This window comes from Mus caroli, unplaced genomic scaffold (genome assembly GCF_978045245.1).
Source record: "Mus caroli unplaced genomic scaffold, Mus_caroli_1 scaffold_1, whole genome shotgun sequence".
Taxonomy (NCBI): domain Eukaryota; kingdom Metazoa; phylum Chordata; class Mammalia; order Rodentia; family Muridae; genus Mus; species Mus caroli.
In genome coordinates, this window is record NW_028227256.1 from 55,098,309 (window position 1) to 55,122,251 (window position 23,943).

Here is a 23,943-nt window from a genome sequence, read left to right on the forward strand (position 1 = left end):
CCATTAAAAATAAGCATTATTGTTTTTTACAAGTCCTATAGTTTTCTGAAATCTACCCAGGGGTTTTGGTAGCCATTGTTCACATCATCAGGTAGAACACAGGGAGCTAAGAGACCTGGACTCCAGAGGGAGTCACTCATGTAAAAGAAAGTCAGCCTTTGCTGGTGCGTGGAAAGTCAGCACATTGTTTTAAAAGTGGCTTTCATGTCTTTCTGTGTCCCAGATTGAAGGGGCATTTGTTCAAGGTCTTGGACTGTATACTCTAGAGGAACTGAAATATTCACCTGAAGGAGTCCTATACACCCGTGGTCCACACCAGTATAAAATAGCATCAGTTACTGACATCCCAGAAGAATTCCATGTATCACTGTTGACACCAGCCCCAAACCCAAAAGCCATCTACTCTTCTAAGGTAAGTAAGTATATATGGTCAGGCTTCATCCAAATGATTAGCCAAGGAAGGTGGATTGAGGAATGATGATGTAGCTGGGTGGTGGAGCACTTGATTAACATGCTCAGGCTCCTACATTCTATCTCCAGTGTGACAAAAGGAAGAAAGACTGTATTAGCATCCTGCTTTGAATAGCAATGCTGACACCCTCCAGCTACAGAGCTGGAGAGCTGGTCACTGCAATGTGCAGAAGCCCTGAAAGGATGGACAGGATTAAATAAGCAATGCAAATAAGGCCAAGGCATAGTTTGGAACTATAGTCAATTTTACACCCTGGCCCCAGATCACATTCGATTTAAGTGTGTTAATATAGTATATAACCTTTTCAACTCTGTGATCTGCACCCCACTCTCTCTGTGGTATTTAAACAACTGTCCCCAGAGCCCTCAGTGCTGCTGGGTACAGAGAAGACCTCTTCCTCTCTCACCCCCACTGACATCATCTGATTCCTCCTGCTGACCCCTCCCTCTGTCTCCTCGGGTCGGCAACATTTCCCACTCCTGTGTGTCTCCTTCTGCTTTTTCTCACTGATGACATCCCTTCTCTGCACACACACACACACACACAGTATCACACATGCAATATTGTGAACAGCCACAGAAGAGAACCATAAAATTAATCTACTAAATCACAAATCATCAATTTAATGAAGTTTAATAAAAGAAAATATCAAAATGTTTTACACAATAAGAAAAAAGATTTATTTCTTAGATGTCATGGGTGCATATACCCATCACATACTGATATATACTACTAGAAAAATATGAACATGGTTTATAATACAAAGAAAGTTGGTGAGACTCTGTTCTCAATAGCACATATACTATTTCATGTCAGATGTAGGCTCAGAATAATTTGTCTTATAAGCAGCATGGAGTGAGGTGTAACAGCCTTGTTCTGCCTTGTCAAGTGTCACGAGCTTAAGACCCTTCCAGAGTAAGTCTCAGACTGAACAACTTTTGATTTCAGTGACTTCATAAAAAGCTCAAGAACTAGGAGCTTGTATCAATAGACAGGGCCTTCCTCATTAAAATTAAGTAGATCACAATATATTTTTCCAGAATCCATTTTTCAGAGCATTGAAATCATCTGCTTTGGTAAAATCCAAATTTCTGTGAAATAAACAGCAAGAAGCCTGGGCAAGGCAACACCCTACAAAAGTCTGTGTGTGTGTGTGTGTGTGTGTGTGTGTGTCCCTGTGTGTGTGTCCATTAGTGCATGTGTGTGTCCATGTCCGTGTGTCCGTGTCCGTGTGTGTGTGCGTGTGTGTGTGTGTGTGTGTATGTGTGTGTGTGTGTATATGTGTGTGTGTGTCCATTAGTGCATGTGTGTGTCCGTGTGTCCGTGTCCGTGTGTGTGTGTGTCCCTGTGTGTGTGTCCCTGTGTGAGTGTCCATTAGTGCATGTGTGTGTCCATGTCCGTGTGTCCGTGTGTGTGTGTGTGTGTGTGTGTGTGTGTGTTTACAAGGCTGAGCAGGCTGCTGCAGGCTCTGCTCAAGACCAGGAACATGTATGTGATCCTTGCTCTTCCTCTTCCCAAGAGGATGCACCTACGCTGTACCCTCATAAGGATATTAGCGGTGGTACACTGCCCTCCTCCCTGACCCCTGGATGCTCATACTCTTGTAATCCTGCAATAATCCATCTTGTTGCCAAACTTAAGAGATTGTCACCTTGAACAGTTTCATAGTCACGGGGAAAAGGCCAATGACATTTCACAATTCTCCCTGTTCAGGTGCTTATTTTCAGACAAGGCAAGTATAGGTTAGAAGGTACCTCTTGACCCAGAACACTATCCATCACTGTCTCCTAGCTCCTTCCTTCTCCTCCCCCCACCTTGCACTGAGGCCATGTTATAGGAGAGAAGAGGGAACCTAATTTGAAGGATTTGGCTTGTCCATCTGTCCTTTAGGCACAGTGCTCGGCCCTGAGAGGCATCTGTCCTCTGTGAGTTTGTGGTTTTTAATAACTTCATTCTCATGTTTGAGTAGACTTGGTTTCAGCACATGCTTAGGGTGCTTCTCTAGTGCTTCAATATGAATAATGTAATGTTTATTATATAAATTAAATGCACCAGTCACTGAACATAGACCCTATATGTATTTGGGACACAGTGAACACAAACTGTGTGAGGCTGCTGCCAATGGCACATGGCATTCTATTTTATAGTCAGCTTTTTAAAATAAATATGTGTATTCTAAAATAGCAACAAAAGATGGGAAACTAAGCCAAAGCCCAGTTGCTTATTACCAAGTAGTCCCTCTGTGTACTTGTACTGTTGTACTTCTGTACAACTGACAGGGCAGTATTCTGTCTAGATCAGCATCTTCACAGCAAACACCTGGACAACATGTGGTATGAAGCTGTCACCTTGTCACGATGTCACTAAACAATAAAAATTCTTGAGTTCCCTTAGAGACATGCTGGGCCATTGTTGCATATCCTGTCCATCATTGATCAAAATATCAGAGTGCAGTGTAGGACTGCACTCAGGAGTGTGTATACCTAAGACACACAGTCTCCTCATTCCAGCCAGAAGAAAGGGGAAAAATCTTCTGAGGCAACAGGAAAGCACTGAATAATAAAGACAGGCAGACACCTGTAAGGTTGCTTAACACAGACCAGCAGGAGAGGAGGTGGGGAAACTCACCCTGCAACCTGAACAGCAAGAAAAGCTGGGTGTTGGTGGCTTAAATCTCTTTTGCATTGCTATATCATAATACTAGAGACTGGATGACTTAAGAGAAGCTTATTTGCATCTCAAAGCCGGAAAAGTCCAAAATTAACAAGCCACACCTGGAGGTGACTTCTTGCTGCATACAGCATATTGATTCAGAGAAAAAGGTCAAGCTCACCTCTGTAACACACCCACACCTGCAATGACACCAATTCATTCATGAAGGTGGAGCCCTGACGACCTAACCATCTCCTAAATGCCATACCTCGCCATGTATAGAGAATAAACTGTCAGCACCTGAGCTTAGGGAGACTTGTTCAAATAGTAACCAGCAATCACGTCATTATGCAGGAGAAACTGGTACTAAAAACAGCAGGGCATGGTATAAGGTCTGGGAGTGTGGCCCAGTTTCATCCATGTAAGTTACCTGAGTCCCAGTTTCCACATCTCAGATGTGCAAGGGAAGTGCAGTGTAGAAATGCAAAGGCTAAGGATGCTACCCATGCAGTTTGGCAGTGGCCTGATTAAAGTCAACTGAGGATGATGTTAGCTGCTAATGTCACTTAGACGTGTTAGTCACTTTTGTTTATCTCTGACAATAATTCCTGATAGGAAGGACTGAACAAAAGCAAGACTTATTTTTGAATCATGGCTTCAGAAGATCCACTTCATCGTGGTAGGGAAAGAAGTTCACATCTTAGTAGCCAGGGAGCAGGGAAATGGACATTCTGATTGTTTGCTTTCCCTTTTGTCCCCCTCTTATTTTATATGAGCCTCTAACCCACAGAGTGGTGCAACCCATATTGAAATAAGATCTCTCTACCCCATGAATTAATTCTGTCTGGGAGCACACTCACAAACATCTCCAAAGATGTGTGCCTCAGCAATTTCCTAGATGATTCTACATCCAGTTATGTGGATAACGAAGATGAGGCAATCGCTCTGTGTCATTGTCTAAACTAATGAGCAAGCTCATCTTTGACTGATTCAATCTCATTCTTCGCCCTCACATTCACTCATCAGATACTTGCAAACACCTCAATGTGCCACGTTAGCCTTAAGCATGGAAGGACCAATCTCTGGGGTCAAGGTGAAGGCATTGTTCATCCAGGCTTTCCTGGTGGCCATACGGACAGTCATTTATCTATTTCTGGCTAATTTAAGCCACTCAAGGAGCCTGTGATCACCAGCTGCCCCCCTTATGGATATGATGATGGAAAAACAGCAGCCCAGCACTGGGTGTATAGTCTAGTCTCTCCTCAAGAATTAAGGTCTAGCTCACACTGCCAGACTCTGGGAATTTGGGTAGTTTCCTAGGGACAAATTACATCTAGAGCCTGGTATGCTTAGGTTTCTGGAGGCTTATGTAGACTCTTGGTTGGTTATAATGCTAATCCCTCTGCCCTAGGCCTAGGCACTGTGCTTTCTCGGGAGAATCCTGCTGAGGTGTGGGGAGCTTAAACCATGTTGTCAAAGCATGAATACCTCCACCTGATCCCACTGCTGCCCCTGAAGCCACCTAAGCCTGTGCAGGGAACACACTCCCCCAGTTGCTGGAAGGCATAGTAGTCTAACGCATGGGGGAAGGCTCACCAGCACTATGAAGGAATGAGTGTCACCTGCTGTGTGATAACATTTGAGGCAATGACAGACCACCAATGCAAAGGCAAACGTGTCGGACTCTATGGCTTGGTGACCTCGTTTGTCTTCTTGAGCAGCTGAAGAATGATAAAATTGCTCAATGACATGTTTCTCATCACGTATCCCTATCGTCTGTTCAATCATGACGGTACAGAAACACGGCCATAAGATTCCATCTGCCCATCTCAATCACCCTGGCCCATCAAGGGCAAAGGGTTGTAGCATGAAAACCTGTTGGCTTCTACTGCCAAGGAGCAACTATTGATGAGGACAAATCCTGACAACCTGGCTGGACAAGAATGGGTGGAACAATGAGCAACTCAATAATTTCTTCGAAGGCCCTGGATCCTCACTCTACCGAGGACCCTCTACCTCTCCAGTCTTCAGCATTAGTCACTGCTAGAATAATTTCTTTGGCATATTATGTGATTTAAGGCATACTTGATCTGTTAAGATAACAAATTAACCAGAGTATAAGACTAGAAAGAAAGTCATGTGATTCGTAGTAAAAATCCTTTGCTGTCTTCCCTTGAGTTGATAATAAGACACAGCTCTTAACATGGGTCGCAGAGTCCTGCCGATCGTTCCCGAGACTTTTCATACCACCCTTTCTGTCCCACAGAGCTTTATTCAGCTCTTTGGATTAAACCAGCTCTTTTCTCTTCCTGATGCCTTTGAATGTCACCTGTACCAGAGCTCTCTAGACAGACAGAACCAATGGGCTTTATCTGGGTATTGTAGATACATGTGCATGCATATGCTATACATGTGTGTTATGTATATATGCATGCATATCTATAAGTATAGTTGCATGTGAATATGTGTGTGTGTGTGTGTGTGTATACATCTATACATGTACACACAGATTTATTTTAAGGAATTGTCTCACATAGTTGTAAAACTGACAAATTCAAGATCTGTAGGGCAGTGGGACAGTAGTCAAAAAAGTCAGGTAGGGTTTCTGTGCTGAGACCCTGAGGCAGAATCACTCCCCCTGGCTGGGAGAAATTTGTTTTGCTCTTGGGGACTTCACAGATATCATCAAAGCTAGTAATATATTAAAGCCAATGCTAATCATATCTACAACGAACTTTCCCAGAGACACCTACATCAGTATTTAAACAAATACATGGACACCTGAGCCCATCAAGTTCATAGACAAACGTACACACTACCTGGGACTCATCTTTCCTTCCTCACCTGGCAAGCACCCTCTCATCTCATCTATCATCTCTTCAGGAAAAGTCACCTCTGCTTTCTCAGTTCATGCAGGGGACCACCCTTGGCATATATTTTATTTGTTGCATTCACTTGGCATCCATCTTCTACTTGGATATGCATTCAATCAGAGCTGCCCATACAGGTTCCGGTCCCTCATCTCTAGCTACCAGTGGAAGGCTGCCTACACCTCTCAGAGTTCAGTGACGCCCCATGCCTTTGCAGCCTGGCATGAGTCAGCCTGTACCAGCGAACCCCACAGCATATGAGACAATGGCTTCCATTCAGAACAGGATTATGAGACTTTCAATTGCAGACACCATCCTCCATGGAACACATCAGGGTCTACTGCTGTGCCTTGACAAAACTTTAACTCTTTGTAGTACTTTGTATCTGGGAAAGCTCTTGGACCCCTGTCATTGATTTAATTCAGACTAAGAAGGATAAATCCTTGGCATGGGCCCCACCAAGATTGTCCACCATTAATCAAGGTATTTCTATACCATCCTCATCCCTTAAAAACCCTGTTGGCACAGTGGGTAGCTTTAGCTGCAACCACGTGGTCCCCTTGGGCATGGGCATGCCAGGCCTTGGCCAGGTTCTCTGTGTTTGGTGAGTGTAACCCGCATGAGGATTACCACCTTGGCCAATCGTCCTCCAGAATGCAGTTCCTTTGAAGCCCAACCAGCTTCCTAAACAAACAGAAAGTGGCCCTGTAGCAGACTTCAGGCTGTTCTGGGATGGGTCGTAAGGGTGGATGGAAAGAAAAGAATGATCCCAAGTAGGCTATGATTTGGAAAAGGCAAAAGGCTATAAAAAAAATGCATGCTGAGTTCTTGGTGGATTTGTGGAGCAAAATTAACTGTACCCACACATGGCTCAGGTACTGGACATAGCTAAGCAAATAGCCCATATTCTTCCAGAGGGCCTACCCACCTACCAGCAAGATTGCTGCAAGGAAACAAGAACTGAAACCCCTTCAGAAGCATGGGGTCAGCTCAGGCCAGCGCCCCTGCCCCCATGTCCCTGTCTCCATCCAGAACCAGGTTTCTAAAAGGCTTCTCGTTTTGTCTTCCCTCCCCACATCCCCAGGGCCTTGGCGAAGCTGGAACATTTCTGGGCTGTTCTGTGTTCTTCGCTATTGCCGCGGCCGTGGCTGCAGCTCGAGAGGAGAGAGGCTTGTCCCCGATTTGGGCCATAAACAGCCCTGCCACAGCAGAAGTGATCCGCATGGCCTGTGAGGACCAGTTCACGAACCTGGTATGGGATCACCTCCGTCTTGTCTATGCATGTCTGCAACCCTTTTCAGGACTCCCAGTGCGGGGACACGAGACATGTGCCAGTTCGAAAGTAAATTCACAAACCCCTATAAGCAGGATGTCTTCTTGTAAAAAATGGGAGTTGCTAGTATGAGTTTTCAAGTAGGAAGTTATGGGATTTTTTTTTTCTACTTATAGAAGGGAATGTGGGCTTTAAAGGGTTAAGAATTGGTCTTTCCCACCTGAGTGGCGAAAGAGCTGCAGTAAGCTATTGCCTTTTCAAGAGTACCGCAATCTTCTCCGAACAAGTTCCCCCTCCCCCCAGGCTTCACCACACCCAACCCCAACACTGGGGTTTCCAACACATGAAAATTTGGAGAACAGTCACATGTAAAACTACAGCTGCCAAGTTTATTTTTGGAAATATGAGTACTAGAAATGTTTTACCTTTCTTTTGGGGGAGGGGGACAGGGTCTCTCCACAGAGCCCTGGTTGTATTGACTCACTGTATAGACGAAGATACGTTCAAACTCGGAGATCCAACTGCCTCTGCCTCCCCAGTACTAGGTTTAAAGGTATATACAACCACATTTGGCCCAGTACTAGAAATTTTAAAAGCATGTGTGGCTTCCACTTGTGGCTTTCTATGAGACTGCTGCTGCTTCCGTGCGCAGTTCCTTTTGCATTTTGACTTGAGCAAAGGACAACTCTGAGACTTTAGGAGGCTGTGGGGAGCCAGGGAAGGAGCTCAAATTTTAACTGCTTAAAACAAACAAACAAACAAAAAACGTTCACGGGGTCCAAAATTAAAGGAGGGGGAAGCATGAAGGGTGAGAGGAGCCCTACAATGTTCAGCACCCCTAGAGCAGTCTTCCTCCAAAACCCTTCTGGTGACTCCGCCCACATCCGCCTTGCGGCTTTTCATTGGTCTCCTGGAAAAGCCCTCCTCCCACCGACACCACCCCAGCCCATTTACCTGTGTGGCTCTGTTCAACAACAGCTCCACTTCGACATACTTAATACATGTAGCAAGGCATTAATACAGGAGCACAGCAAATAAGGCCCATTCATTCCCCTTCAAAGTCCAAAGTCCATGAAGAGATAGGCATGGAAACATGTGACTACTACACAAACCCTCTGTCACTGGAGACACAGAGGGAGTGCGAAGCCCTGTGAGCTATTTACTCCTCGGTGGGGTTTTATAGCCCTTTGTCTCCAGCTGTTTGGCCGACTAGAGCTGGCAGCATGTTGTGTTTCTCTTGCTTCTATCATTGAACTTTACAAAATGGCCAATTATGAAAGATTGGAGTTAATGACTTTGAAATCAGACAACTGGGTTCAAATCCCAGCTCAACCACTCACTGTGCCTTTAAAAGAGAGAGAAAAACACCTGCTTGCTTGTATCCCTAGGAGAAGGAAATGAACTGCACAACGTTAGTGAGGACCATTATCAGTAATCTTCCTATGCGCCCAAACAGGCCCTCATTTCTAGCCCTATGTTTTCTGATTTTCTTAACTTCAATATCACAATGGAGGACCGAGTAATGGAGGAATTTTGACTGAGTCACAGTGGCAAGCAGGGACAGGTGTGTGGGTTTAGCAAGGATGTTATATAAAACTGACCAATTATCCAAATTTGATGTCAGCTAAAATGTCCCTGTGCCACCAGACTTGAACATGCCTGAATGGTTGAAGACACATTCTAAAATGTATATGAAAGATGCTTAGTACCCTCTCTACTAGAGATGCATCAAGCCAGTCACCATTGGGTTATGATGTGAGTGTGTGTGAGTGGGGGGTGGTGTCCATATGCTTGTGTGTGTGTGCATATTTAAACTATTAGACTCGTTCCTCTCCAGGACTAAAGAGAGAACAAGGCACAGTGAAATACACATTCACGTTTTATTTAACAATTGTGACCAGGCATTGACAAAAATAAGTATCTATCCAAAAGTCCACCTCATGGGACTTAGAATGTAATGATATATGTTTAAAATGAGAGTGGAGCAAGAAGAAAGTACCAGAGCAGACATGGCAAAGGGGTAGACCTACAGAAAGTGACAGAGATACATCTAGCTAATGGATGAGAGCTAGACAAACAGGCAGAAGAAACAGGAATTCCAGGTAGAGGGAAAATTGAAGTCAATGCAGGACAGAGGAGAAAAGCATCAGAAAGCAGATGGTGTGTGTTTCCTGGATGGAGACCAAGCAGAGGAAAGTCTGGAGCATAAACTGGGATGCAAGCCTCAGCTAGAACTCAGAGAGTCATAAATGTAAATTGGGTTCTATCCTGAGAGCAGGCGGGACTTTGACAGTCATGTGACCGTGAGAATGAGCTGCTCAAGTAAACAGCCTGACAGATGCTATAACATGATTTAGCCTGAGAATGAACTGTCGGGAGCTTGGCTACCAAGCTAAGAGATGATAGAGTCCTGAGCGTGACAAAGCTAATGGCAGTTGAAGGAAAGGAGGTCATGCAATACCTGCCATTCAGTGAAGGATGGCAGCAGGGGAATCCAGGGTTGGCCTACGGTTGGCCTGGGGTGAATAGGAGGACTGTGTGGCTTCTCCCATCAGTAGGCAGCAGGGGAATCCTTCCAAGGAGACTGGCAAATTCACTTTTAGACTTGCAGTCAGTCAGCCAAAGAATTTTGCCATCAAGCAACCGGCCCAGTTGCTTGACAAGAGGGCAGAATTATGAGTCATTAGTACAAAGTCATTAGTACAAAGTAGTAATTAGAATCGTAAAAGGCCATCATTAACCTGAGGGAAGAAAATGGAGACATGAAAAGGGAAGGGGAGAGAGGAATGAGCCAGACAGGCTTGATGGGGAAACCAGATGGACAGGTGGGTCTGGGAAATAGGACACAGAAGGAAGTCCCCACACCCTGTGCACCCTGGGCATGAGCACATCTCCAGGGAGCCAACAACCTTCCCAAACGCAACTTAGAACAGAACAGACCTGCTGGCCTGAGAACAACACCCTCGTCAGCCCTCACAGATTCAGGTGCTCCAGGCCCCAAGAGCTTTGTTACCATGCCTCCCCAACCCCCAAATCCATCAGTGCCAGGGCTGAGCGGAGAGAGAAAGTCCTCTCTCTCCTGGCTCTTTCCATCTCTGCCCCATGCTCCCTTCCACAATATTACAGCAAGGATGGGGTGGGGGCCTTTGTGGGCAGGGAAAGTCACAAGAAATGTTTGTACCCAACACTCAGGGGACTGAGGCAAGGTGATAGCCATGAATTAAAGGCCAATTTAAACTGCATAATAGGACCTGGACCATCCTGGGCTACATGACAAGCCCTTGTTAAAGGAAGGGAAATAAAGAATAGGAAAGGAGGGGGAGAGGGAATAGGGGAAGGGAAAAATAAGGACTCACCCAAAACAGTTTTACTAACTTGGTTTTACACCCACCTGGAGCATGAGGGACACAGATGGATCAACATGGCATGACCCTGGGTAAATCTCATAGAAATCTGTTTTGACGTAATACAAATACAAACAAGTGTGGGGTTGGCTTTGCAGCAAATTATGTCTAAGTAGCGCATGCTCTGTGCAGGTAAGTTCCACTGACTCAAAGACATGCTTTTCCAAAGGTGTCGATGAAACTGTTATCTTTGAGATAGGGCAACAGCGCCTGCTGAGGACTGTCACCAGCAGTGGGCTTCCAGGGTGGGAACAGAGTATTTGGTACTGCGAAAGGACTGTGCTGCTTTCAAGGTGTCCTTTTACAGGGCAGGGACGCTGAACCTAGGAGCAGATAAGGAGATGCACTGGGAGAGGCTCAGGGCTTGGCTAGCACCATGCCTGAATGCTTTGCTAGAATTATTTATCCCTGAACATTGAATGAGCCCTCTAGCACATCTGTGTATTTTACAGTCTTGAAAGTCAGCTTCCCACTCAAATCCCCTCTCACTTTCAGAAGCGTCAGAACTTGAATTTGCAAAATTAGTACTCACCCCTCCAACTTGAAAGCATCTAGTGGTGTGAGGTGGAAATCAAAATTCTGCCTGTGTCCTGCTCCCAAGGGCAGCACACTTGTAAGTTCTGCTATTGTGCAGCTGTTCCAAGATCACTGTGGTCTTTCATTCACCCCTGTTATCCTTCAGGTGTAACAGATATCCATTGCTCTCGGCCCAACGCCATCCATCATCTACTTGCCTCTCCCTTCCAGGATCGCCATCCTGGATGGCCATCCTGTCTTACATATTACATATGCATCACATATAAAGGAAGCATTTAACAAATAAAAGATCTTTAAATTAATTATGCTACATCAGCTTATGCTTTTGAAAGAATCTGTGAGAAATTCTATTTTGTGGGATAAGTATGAATTCACTTTTCTGATCAGTTTTGATTTGACTGAATTTAATGAAGTCCACTTACCCAGTTCTAATTTTTATTTATTTATTTAGAGCAAAGGTTGTTTAAGAAAACACGGGACAGTCTCAGGAGACATTTCTCTTTGCGTGGTCAGCCTTCTCTCTTATTGCACAGTTAATCTTTTTTCTTCCACTTCTATTTAACAGTAGATGCTTATTTTTAAAGATCGCATCTTTTTAAAAGAACAACAACAACAAAAAGGTGACTTTTTATGTAAGATTATTTGTACTAATTTAAGGTTTTTTTTTAAGCTACCTTTAGAAAAAAAATCACCAAAACAAAAAGGGCAGTATTAAACTTGCAAAATCTTTTGGGGTGGGAAGGAGGGTGTCACTAAATTCTATGAGCGAGTGCTTCAGTTTTGCATTCCATTCTGAACAAGCTCTTGATGTTTTCAATAATCACTTCTCACAAGTGCAATGACCGTAACTCACCTAGAGAGCGTTTCTGCCTCCCAGTTTCTTTTCTGTCTCAGTTTTGATGACCGTTTATTTCACTGAAGAAATCCTGCTTCTGGGCCAGTTAGGGTTTGCCAGGGTTAAGCCCTCACATCGCTAAAGCCAGAGGACCTGACAGAAGATTAACTGTGGAGAGAAGTCTCTCTCCATCATTTGGACATGTGGCTACCCGTGCTTGCCATTGTATTTAAGAATGTTTCACTAGTTCTTTTCAGCTGAGCCAGTATTATATACATCTTGTCTCTGCTTACTATGTCAAGGAATTAGATATTTTTTATTTATCTGAAATTACCTAATTTCTGTTTGGAAAGAGAAGATCTATGCAAATTCAGCAAATAAATGTGATAAATAAATAGGTTAAATGTTTTTTGAAAAAGAAACCATTTTTGCCATCCACTAGTTATATGGATTATTTTAGATTTTTTTTTCTCTTCTGTCTTTAACCTAAATTCTTTCATCTTTTTTTCCAACTTTCTTTTTAGGTTCCACAAACGGATTCTAAATGCTGTAAGCCGTGGTCCATCCCAGTTGCCTAGTGTTGGGGTTCCAGCACAAAAGCAGATGGACTTAAAACTTCCACAGGTCACAAGTATAAACATCTTTATCTAAAATATGTAGAAAATTAGAGGCAATTCTTAAATTTTCATATTTACAAAATCTTGTAATCTTTAATCACATGTACTATAAGCAATGATGTTTACAGAGCTTCAGCCAAAGGTCATGTTTAATTCAATATATTAAACGGAATTTTCCACTGTGTGAAGAATTTCTGTGCTGAGTCTACAGAGAAAATGAACATCTATTCTCCACTATATGTTCCTATTCTGAAAAAGAAATAAACATAAAAAAGAGAAATAGCTGGGCAGTGGTGGTGCATGCCTGTAATCCCAGCACTTGAGAGGCAGAGGCAGGCAAGGATTTATGAGTTCAAGGCCAGCCTGGTCTACAGAGTGAGTTCCAGGACAGCCAGGGCTACACAGAGAAACCCTGTCTCAAAAAACAAAAAAACAAAACAAAAAAAAAAAGCAAAAAACCAGAGAAATGAACAGGATTCTGTGATTGTTTACCTATAGTTTGTGAAGTTCCAGCATTATAATGCTGTGTGTAAAATGACTTGCTAATCATTCTATATTAAATGTAGAGTTTTGGAGTAGAGAGTCTGCAGTGACTATGAAATGAGGCTTGGCTTGCTTGTTTTAATGCACACGTTTGTTGGAAAGTCCCTTGATTTTTTTTTTCTAAGACTCTGTTTCCGAAGATTCATTGAGATGCTACATATGGTAGAGTTGCCTCTAAGATGACCCGTCAGAGGGCAATTTAGGGAAACTGAGGAAGCAGCTTTAGGATGTCAAAGCAGCAGTGACATATGGCCTCCCTAACAAACCCTAGTTGAAACGAAAGCAGCCAGATAACTGGAACCACTGTGCCTATCAGTCAGGTTCAGAAGCAAATATTCACATCATATTCAAAGTTGTCCAATCTGAAATATTCTAGCATGTGCATAATCCTCAGCTTAGACTTCACTATGTAGTTTTTATGGATATGAAAGCTTTTGTGGCAGAGACTTTCAGTGAACTGATTTTGCACATGGTATTGCCTTCAGTCCAACCCAGTAACTCCTATCTGAGCCCTGACTCTTTCCATTTTGGGATACCTCTGCTTCCTACAGACACCATCTCCAGCTCGGGGGCAGCCCATGTGAGGATCAAGTAAAAAAGCAGAAGGGGGCAGTTAGTTTGCACACAGCACAGTAATAGTTCTTACTCCTACCTTCATTTGAATTTTCTCACTTCTTAATCAGAATCATTAGGTATTTATACACAATTCTTAAATGCACAAAGAAATACTGGCTTTGTTTATTGACATTTTAGCTTTATTATTTTCTAAAGAGGTTTTGCTTTGTCTTCAAGACATACATTCCTGATTTCTCTCTTGATACATTTTTTTCTTCTTCTTTTTGACATAAATGGATGGTTTTCTTTTTTTTAAGCCATTGGGGTTTAATAAAAATAGTTAAAGCTATTGTGTTTCAGGGCCAGAGAGATGGTTCAGTGGTTAAGATTACTGTCTGCTCTGGCAGAGAACCCAGATTCGGTTCTCAACACCCAAATGGTGGTTACAACCACCTGTAACTCCCATTTCAGTGGATCTAATGCCTTCTTCTGGACTCTGAGGTCATTGTGCACACATAGCACAAATATATACATGCAGATAAACACACTCATACATAAAATAAAAATAAACAAACCAAAAATTAACTTTAAAACTATTTAATTCACCCAGAATATGACAGTAGTTGAATTTTACAGAATTCTGAAGTGGGCTTTTTATTATCTTATCTTTGGTTGGTTGGTTGGTTTTTGACACGGAATCTTAGCTGGTTAGCCCAAACGAGCCTTGAACTCAAAAGCATTCTTCCCAGTCCTCCCTGGGGGCTGGGACCACAGGCATGCACCGTCAAGCCTAACTGTGTCAATGATTTCTCTATAAACTTTATGTTCTTTTTTCATTCCTGTTCTGAATCTAAATATATAGACATTTTATTCTAAAACATATCTATGGCTTTATGTCTTGTTTGTTTGTTTGTTTTCCATTAAGTTCTAGGGTGGTTGCACTATAGTCACAAGAATCACTTAAAAGAGAAAATAAAATAAAGAACAAGCTAGGGTGGAAAAGAAAAAAACAGAAGTGTAAGACACAACCAGAAAGAGTAGAGGGAAGTAAAGAAGGTAAGACACGAATGAAGAGGAAGCAAAGGGAACCAGGCTCCGTACAGAGCAGAGGCTGAGTCCCAGGCTGCTGGCCTGACAGCAGGATCGTACCCAGGGCACAAGATGTGCAGCAGTGTTGTTGGGAGACCAGAAGATGCAGGAAGGGAAGGGCACAGAACCACAGAAGGGCGTGGGAGCCTGGGAGCTCTCCACATCTTGGCTGTGAGGGCTGAGGAATGCCTTTCTCCTCTGTCATTCTGCCGCTTTAAGTGCTGGACTTAAGCACGACTCATGGTTTTCTGTTCTGCCCCACGACTCTTCAGATTCTTGGTTAAATGTAATTATCTCTATCATTCCTTAAACTGGAGGAATAGATTTCAACATGGGAAAAGCACCAGCTATCCCAATTGAACAACTTAACTCACTCAGAAGAAAATGTAATATATCCACCATCTACCTACTTACAATGTCACACTGGTGAGAGAAGAGTAGAAGACGGGACTGATCCACTTGCCAGATGTTTCCTTCATGGAGATATTAGAAAATAAAGATTCCCAGAAATAGCAAGGCACTCATCAAGCCCAGGACCCTGCTACACAATGATTACCAGCCAAGACTCCGAAGCCAAGTTGCTAAGGTTTTCTTCCTGCCTCTGTTACTAGAGCATTACCTTAGTCAAGTTACTTAAACTTTCTGTAACTCTATTGACCTGATCTGTAGATGAAGACAATATTAGTACCTACCTGATCAACTTTCTGTTTTTGAGAATTAAATGAGCTGGTGCCCTAGACAGTGCCTGGTGCACACACACCTGGTGAGAATGACCTCGTATTGATGTTGTAGGCATCCTTAGCACTGACAGTCACAGGGAGTACAGACATGCATAGAGTACAGGTACTGGGTGCTCGGGTTAACCCAGCCAAGTATCCCACAGACCTCTGGTTAAGTTAAAGCAGTTGTCCAAAAATGCACAAAACAAATTGAAAATCAAGACTTCAGTAGAAAAAAAAATGGATAGGAATCTCATGTGTCAAAGACGCCTCAGCCAGAGAGAATATAAAAGCTGAAGTCAGCAATAGATTTCCCTGAAGAAAATGAACTCACAGCAGAAACATGGGTCAACATTGACTATACAGAAGATGCTCCAGTAAGGAAGAAAAAGAAACTAATAGCAAACACATTAAAATCATTACTATAAAGATCTCATTATACTATAGACTCAGTCATTCATTTCTAAAGATATCAATTTATAAAATTATAAGTGGACTATTCCTTCAGTCATAAGTGTGGTATTGTTTTGGTCACTGGTGATGTGTATGAATCGTACAGATGTAGACCCTGCCCGGACATTGTCTAAGTATCCATACAGATGTCACTGCAAGCTAAGAAACAAAAAAATGAAGGTTGTCAATAAGGACGATGGCAGGGTACTGTCAGATCTGGTGGCCAGAGAGATACCCTTTGAGAAAGTAACATTTATGGGAAGAATAAAGGGCCAAACCTCACGAAATAACCTGGAGATTTGATCCCAAAATTACTAAGCAATTAGTGGAGTAGGGGCCAGAGGGAGCTCTTGAAGTCAGGGCCACTGGGAAATACATTGGCAGATTACAAATTAGTGTGGCAATTTTATCTCATGCAAAGCTGAGGATTTGGGCTTAAGTCTATGGATAAGCATGCTACAGATTTCAACACTGAATTAAGCCTATCCTAATTATGAATGGAGCAGGATTTGGCCTAATTAGAAGATGGCAGAAGATGGAGGGTTATGCTGGGACCTTCTTGGACTCTCAGCATTTTTGGTTTTGTGGACACCTAACTCTTCCCCAACCCCTAACTCCTAACCCCCAACCCTCCACAAAGGAAAATAAATAAATAAAAATTCTCTCTTGTGGCTCCATTGGTAGCAAAGTAGATCCAAGAAAGTCTATTTCATGCTGACTTTAAAAGTTCAGAAAACATTTTCATGGACCCTAAAAGTGAGTGTGTGAGTGCTGTGGAAGGCTAAGAGAAACAGAAGCGGGGTGGGGGGGACCTGGAGAGAAGAGAGGGGGACTCAACTGCTGGTGAAATCCTCTCATGGAAACACACAGGTGGTCCTCAGGAAGTATCCTTAGCCTCATGTCAGATTCACAAACCTACAGATTCCTGCTCGTTCCAGTTTGATTGTGGAATTATCCCAGATAATAGTCTGGAAACCCAAAAATAATGTCACTGTGTTTTCTAATTTTACATCCCTTGAAAAATGCTCACTGAGATCTAAGGTATTTGTCTTAGTTAGGGTTTTACTGCTGTGAACAGACACCATGACCAATGCAAGTCTTATAAAAAACATTTAATTGGAGCTGGCTTACAGGTTCAGAGGTTCAGTTCATTATCATCAAGGTGGGAGTATGGCAGCATCTTTACCTTAGCCTCAGATAGACTCTTCAGACAAGGGCAAAAAGAAGCCACATTCTTCACCAAAATACCACAAAAACAGTTTCTACACTATATACTGAAATTCTCTGAAACCTCTTGGGCCAGGTTTGCACAGTTCAAATCACTCACAGCAACAAAGTCTTCCATATTCCTGCTAGGATGGCTCATTAAGCCCCACATAAAACATCCATGGCTTTCCAAATCCAAAGTTCCAAAATCTACATTCTTCCAAACAAAAACATGGTCCGGCCTATCACAGCAATTCCCTAGACCCTGGTAACAACTTCTATCTTAGTTAGGGTTTTATTGCTGTAAACAGACACCATGGCAAGTCTTGTAAAGGACAACATTTAAGTGGGGCTGGCTTACAGGTTCAGAGGTTCAGTCCATTATGAAAGTGGGAACATGGCAACATCCAGGCAGGCATGATGCAGGCAGAGTTGAGAGTTCTACATCTTCATCTGAAGGCTGCTAATGGAAGACTGACTTCTAGACAGCTAGAATGGGTCTGAATCCCACTCCCACAGTGACACACCCACTCCAACAATACCACACCTAATAGTGCACTCCCTGGGCCAAACATATACAAACCATCACAGTATTGTTCACGGTAAAGCTCCTAACCCTACCCAATTCCTCCTAAGTCCCATCCCTGCCCCTTATCTTGAGAGTCTTATCTTGACTCTCTCCAGTTTTCTTGAGGTTCCTCTCCACTCATGCCCCAGATTGTTCTCACAAAGAAAGTCATAGTCAGCAATCCAGGAGGACCAATGACCTCCCTGTCATGGACGCTGTCATGACAACAGGAGAGTGGCTAAGGACATGACTAGCCCCTTAGTCTGCCCTGTCACAACTGCAAACTCAAAGACTTTAAAGGAAAAGCCTGTTTCTACCACAGAGACTCATAACTGGTCAAGAGACAAAAAGAAGTCATGGTTGACCACTCATCCCTAACAGAGAGGCCTCCATCATACCCTCCAAGGTTTAAAACACCAGGTAAGAGATGGTGGGAAGAATGAACGAGCTGGGCAAAGTATGGGCATGGCTGTTTCACTCAGAAGCATTCACAGTTGCTCTGATAACTGCACAGAAGATTGGGCCGTCAACCTTCCATCATGGAGAAAGAGGCATTCCCAAGGCCCTGGTCCTTCCCTATGGATCTACAGACAGTTCATGGTTTCTGAGGAGGGCTAAATTCTTCAATATTGAAGCCACTGGTAATTGCCTATGCTTCTGTAATACAGCCCCTCACTCATGCTCCTATAACTCTAGTTAAACCCAGTGAGAGAGAGAGAGAGGAGAGGATGGAGAAGGGAGGAATATCCAGAGAGAATCCTTTGTTTCATGATACAATAAAAAACAACCTTTGCTATGCCTTGCGGTATGAGGAGCTGACAGAGGCACAACCACAGGTGAGCTAGTGAAAGGACATCGACCCTACTGTTAGGGCCACACACACCCAGGAGTTGACTGGTTCTTACCCTAGAGTGGAGGAGAGAGGGCCATTCTGTCTAGCTCTCCATATGGAGGACCACTCTGCTCCACAGAAAGGTGATGCCTGGCAGGAGAATGGGAGAGAATTCTCCAACCAGTTTGCTGCAGAACTGAAGGTTCCATTCTTACAGGTAAACTAGAACTGAGAAACCCCCAAATGTATTACATATTGTAAAGTATGTATGAAAACTATAGGGGTATTGTTTAAGGAAAGCAATACTTCGAATAGTTGTCTCAAGAAGCCTGTGTCATAGACATGTTTCTGCCTACGTTGTCACATATGGACAAATGTTTAGACAGGTGCTGATTTCAGACTCTTGTGGGCAGGCCTAGGCTGAGATCTCCAGACTACCAAATTCTCTTCACAGTGAGGGTATCTTTCCCGTCATGACAGAAAACAAGGCTCAACTACACTGGCAGTAGAAGACCTCAAGAACATCCAAGTTCAAGCTGTAGTTGCAAGTTTCACATGTTAAGAATGAGCTAAGCACCACTGTTGTTATGACCTTGAACCAAGAGCCTAGGGGCTCATGCAGGGCTCTGCACTTCCCAGCCTTCCAGAGCAGTTAGTGTCCTAGATGTATACACTGCTGACCATTAGGGAAACACCACTATGCCACCTGCTTGAAGCAAGCATTGAAATCTCTCACTTTGACATTGTTAACACATCTCAGCAGGGTCCTGCTCCATGTCCTCCCATGCTTGGGCCATGGCAAATCTGAGCCAATCCAGTCAACGACAGAGTTTCAAAGCCTCTGGTTTAGAAAACTCAACAGATAAAAGCTAGGGGGAAGCATTGTCCTGACATGGTTTTAAGTAATTTATTTATTTACTTTACATCCCAACCACAGTCTCTCTTCTCTGTTCTCTCTTCTCCTCTCCTCCCAATTCTTCCCTCCTATTCTCCCTCCCTCTCTCTCTCTCTCTCTCTCTCTCTCTCTCTCTCTCTCTCTCTCTCTCTCTCACACACACACACACACACACACACACACACATTTAACTTCCATCTCATGTCCCACCTCTTCTGCTGTGTGCAGAGCCCCAGTTCCACACATCTGGGGGGAAAACCAGCAGAACAAAAAGTCCCCAGCAACTGTGAGGATGCCTGCCTGAGGCACAATGTCCAGAGAGCCTGACTTTCTGGTGTCACTGCCAAAGGTACCAAAGGGTTGTTTGGCCTGAGCCTGACTGTCCAGAGCCTCCTCTGGAAGCAGTGGGGTAGCATACCCTCCTGACCTCACAGGGCAGGCAAGGCAATATCGGGAAGAGCACGCCCAGCCATCTACAGCGTTCTCTTGCCACAGCACAAATAGAGCTTTTTCTTAGTACATTACCATTCCCCAAGGAGCCTGTGCTAATACCATTGATAAGCTGATGATTGATTAAGTCGGCATCTCTGGACCGGAGCCTCTGCTGACCCCTAGATCCCTGTATTCCACTGGCTTGCACTCTTGAAACTCAGAAAACCAACTTAAACTGTCTAGATCCAAGAGTTTGGATTCCTTTCCCTAAGCCCCAGTGCTGTCTCTCACCCCACTCCTGACTTCCCATCTCAGCCATTGATACTGCCTGACTCATCTGTTCATGCCTGATTCCTCTCATCTACTCTTTACCCCATTTTTATCTAATCTGTCAGCTGATCCAGTTGGATATGTCCCCAAATTTCATACAAAAGCTCTTCTCTCTGTCCTTATCTTTGTTTACCACTTCATACCCTAGTCTAGGTTAGTGTAACCTCTAGGCTGGGGTGTACAGAAATGGCTTCAGATCTGACTCGGCAGTACCAGCCATAATTCTTTCTGTATACAATAGGATAGTAAGAATTTTTGTTCTGAAATTGATTGTATTTGTGTGTATGAATATACCTCTGTGTGTCATATATGTGTCGTGTATGTGTGGGACACACAGAGGCCAGAAGAAGACACCAGATCTCCTGGAGCTCCCCTGGAGTTAAAGTGGCTAAAAGCCTCCTCATGTAGGGTCAATAATTGGGTCTTCTAGAAAGTGTAACAAGCACAATGAATCGCTAAGCCAATTCTCCAGCTTCATCTTCTAAGACAGTATCTCTAGTACCCCAGCTAACCTTGAATGCCTTGAACTCCTGATTTTCTTGCCTCTACCTCCTGAGTGCTGGGATTACAGGAATCTGTTATCATATCCAGTTTACAGAGTGCTGGAGACCAAACTCTATGCTTCATGCATGTCAGGCAAGCACTTTATAAACGGAGCCTTAGCCCCAGCCCAAGAATGGCTGACTTCAAATCACACTATGTTGTATCCTACATGGAAACTTTCTGGGCTTTCCTTCCCACCTAGTTCTGAACTTTTGTCTCTCTTCTGCATCTCTGTCTCAGTCACAACCCCACATCTCTGCCTCACCCCTGCGTCTGCCCCTCACACCTGCTCTCCTCAGGTACCCTGTGCTTCTTTGGCTTTAACCTGCCAAGTTCATCTTCTTTGGACGCCATTATACATTCTCTTTTCTCATGCATCCTCTTGGTGGGTGTCTCCTTTGTGACTGCTCAGACAAGACATAGTCCAGCCCTCAGAACCTCAGAACTAAACAAACTACTTAGTTGTTGTGTCTCCCTACCCCACCCACCACACTACTTTCCATTTCCTGAGGCGACATCATTTCTTGAATTTCAAATCTCTGGGCAGGCAAGGAGCACTGAGCAGAAGAAGCCTCTAGGAACCACTGAGGCAGCAGGCAGAGGTGAAGACAGATAGATGGTGACGTCGGTACTATGAGCTTGGTGACAGGAGGCTGGATTGGAATCTGGCCCCAGACTTGAGCACCTGCTCTGCTCAAGACAAAAGGAAGACAATGCAGCCTTGAATATCCAACAGCCATCACAGCCCTATTTGCTCTGTGTGTGTGTGTGTGTGTGTGTGTGTGTCTATCTGTCTGTCTGTGTGACTGTGTGTTAGCATCTCAAACTTAACCTGTGCAGATGGAACTTGAAAATCTCACTAGGCAGCTGCTGGTCTCTGCAGCACAGCTCCCCTGTCTCATAAGCCAACATCACACCCATTGGGACATCTGCTCCCACCATACTCAATAGCAGCCTTGGGCATCCTGAAATGCAGCCCATCACCCCTGCTCTAATCCAAATGCCTTCCCTCCCTATTAGGAGCCTCAAGACACCTCTCTTGATGGCTCCAAGGTCCTCAGAAATTGGCAAAATTGTTCCTTGGCCTCACTCCCCACCAGGATTCTACTATATCTCAGAAAAAGTTAAAGTTGTAGGCTCCAAGGCAACCCTACTCTTTGGGCAAGTCATTTAAAATCTTGATGTCTCATTTCTCTTATTTATAAAGTAATGGTGGTGGTGATGATGGTGGTGGTTGTAGTGGTAGTGAGGAGGAGGATGATGATGGTAGTGGTGATGATGGTGACTATGATGCTCTCCTGAGGTGCTCCAGAATTCACAGTCCATAAGAACAGCCTCCAGCCCACAGCAAACGTGAGTGAATAGTTGTGGTTTCGAGTTTTCTAGGGTATTGCTGAGCATGAGAATCTTAAAATAATTTGATTTCTTAAATCCTCAAATGTGAGGAGGTATTGACAAGTAAGCAGAGAAAAGATGAAGAAGAGAGAGTGTACATGCTGGTTGTTATAATCAAACCTTAAAGACACAGTTGAGGGGGCTGGAGAGATGACACAGAAGTTAAGAGCACTGACTGCTCTTCCAGAGGACCCAGGTTTGATTCCCAGCACCCACAGGTTTGCTCACAACCATCTGTAACTGCAGCTCCAGGGAATCTAACGCCCTCACTGGCCTCCGTGAATACCCAGCCACACCTGTGGAACACAGGCATGCGTACAAAATACCCACACAAAATGAATTAATAGCATAAATGAGTTAACCACATAAAATGAATTAATAAAAAAAATAAACATGCATTTGCTGTCTTTCATCACATTCATGAAAGACTCTGCCCTTGTAATTAAATACAAGAAAAACGGGAGACTGGAATCACTCTCGCTGGTGTAGACGGCAAGGTACCGATTTACAGGCGGGTTCGTTTTGTACGTGGAATCGTAATCATCCACCTGAAACTCGATTTTCATAATTGAACCCCGGAGTCTAAACCCAACATTGACAAACCAGTTTTAGACTTCAAAACGTCACGTGAATTCTTGACTCACTCGTGCCAGAAAGAGAAGCTGGAGCTGCTGCCAAGCCTTTGTGGGCTAGGCAGGCAGGGCTGACTATAAATCCCCAGTGTTGGGCTGTGTCGCCGACTTGGCATCCCCGGGACTGCAGGTGCCCAAGTTACAGTGCTGCTATCTGAGATAAAGGAGCAGATACCCTTGTCGGTAGGGCATTTGTTTCAGATTTGTGCTTCTGGCTTCCCATTTGACACCATGCCTTCCGTCTCTGAGTCTGACGAGCTGATTTTTTTTGTGAATGGAAAAAAGGTAAGTTTCTGATGTGACTAACCTGGCTTTTTGTTCACAGAGGGCAAAAGTCAGGCTTACTGTTCCTCACTGAGGTACATCTCCTAGTTTTTAGCAGTGGCACAATCTTAAACATGGATTGTTAACTCCCTTTTTGGTATCAAATATGCAAATGTGGGATGTCTGCTTGCTTTTCCTTCTCTCATTGGAAACAGTAAGAAAAAGAACCTGGTATTTGCCGCGCGGTGCAAGCGTGAATTCAGACAAGGCCAGCAGCACGCTGCAGGGATGAGCGGCTGACGGGTCATTCCTTCTGCGCCTGTTGGAAATGCGCCCCACCTGGAAATGCGCCCCACCTCAGTTGGCTAATGCCCCTTTAACAGGAGAGAGACAGGAAGAAAACCACACACGACTCTCAATTGATAGCAACCCCTCAGCCAGACCGTCACCCTGGAGGCAGAACAGGACTGCCTCCTTATTTCTAGGACAAATTATGAAAATGTCAAAAGGGAGTGGGGGCAATCTACACAAGCCTGAAGATGGTGTGGTGCCACGACTGGCTCATTTGTTTAGACCCAGGGACTCAGTTTGACTGAAGCACAGTGTCCACTAGGGCCCATCACCCCACAGACTCCCCAAGGTGTGGCTTCTGTTGGGGCTCTTTGTCTTTTTTTGTGCCTCTCAAACCCATATCTTCCCACCTACTTTTCACATACCCACTTAGAGATGCGGGTGTCTCCTTGAGACATATGTGGCGTTTGTGTGCCTGCACATCTGGATTCTGAATTTGAGAACAGTGGTATAAGGTGCAGACCCCTTTTGTTTGC

The 23,943-nt window shown here is 44.0% G+C and overlaps 2 protein-coding genes across 3 annotated transcripts in view; both read left to right on the top strand.

Moving 5' to 3' along the window:
• LOC110301976 (aldehyde oxidase 3) overlaps positions 1 to 14,640 on the top strand; it is a 91,525-nt gene extending 76,885 nt beyond the window's left edge. For both annotated transcript variants that reach the window (XM_021176186.3, XM_029479649.2), the window contains 3 exons: positions 224 to 412; positions 7,079 to 7,246; positions 12,568 to 14,640. In XM_021176186.3, the coding sequence (XP_021031845.1) occupies positions 224 to 412; positions 7,079 to 7,246; positions 12,568 to 12,621 (411 nt within the window). In that variant the 3' untranslated portion in view covers positions 12,622 to 14,640. The remainder of the gene's footprint in view (positions 1 to 223; positions 413 to 7,078; positions 7,247 to 12,567) is intronic.
• Positions 14,641 to 23,083: 8,443 nt separating this feature from the next.
• Positions 23,084 to 23,943, top strand: part of LOC110290283 (aldehyde oxidase 4) — a 60,029-nt gene continuing 59,169 nt past the window's right edge. Inside the window, exon 1 of the mRNA XM_021156806.2 lies at positions 23,084 to 23,137. Coding sequence (XP_021012465.1) covers positions 23,084 to 23,137 — 54 coding nt within the window. The remainder of the gene's footprint in view (positions 23,138 to 23,943) is intronic.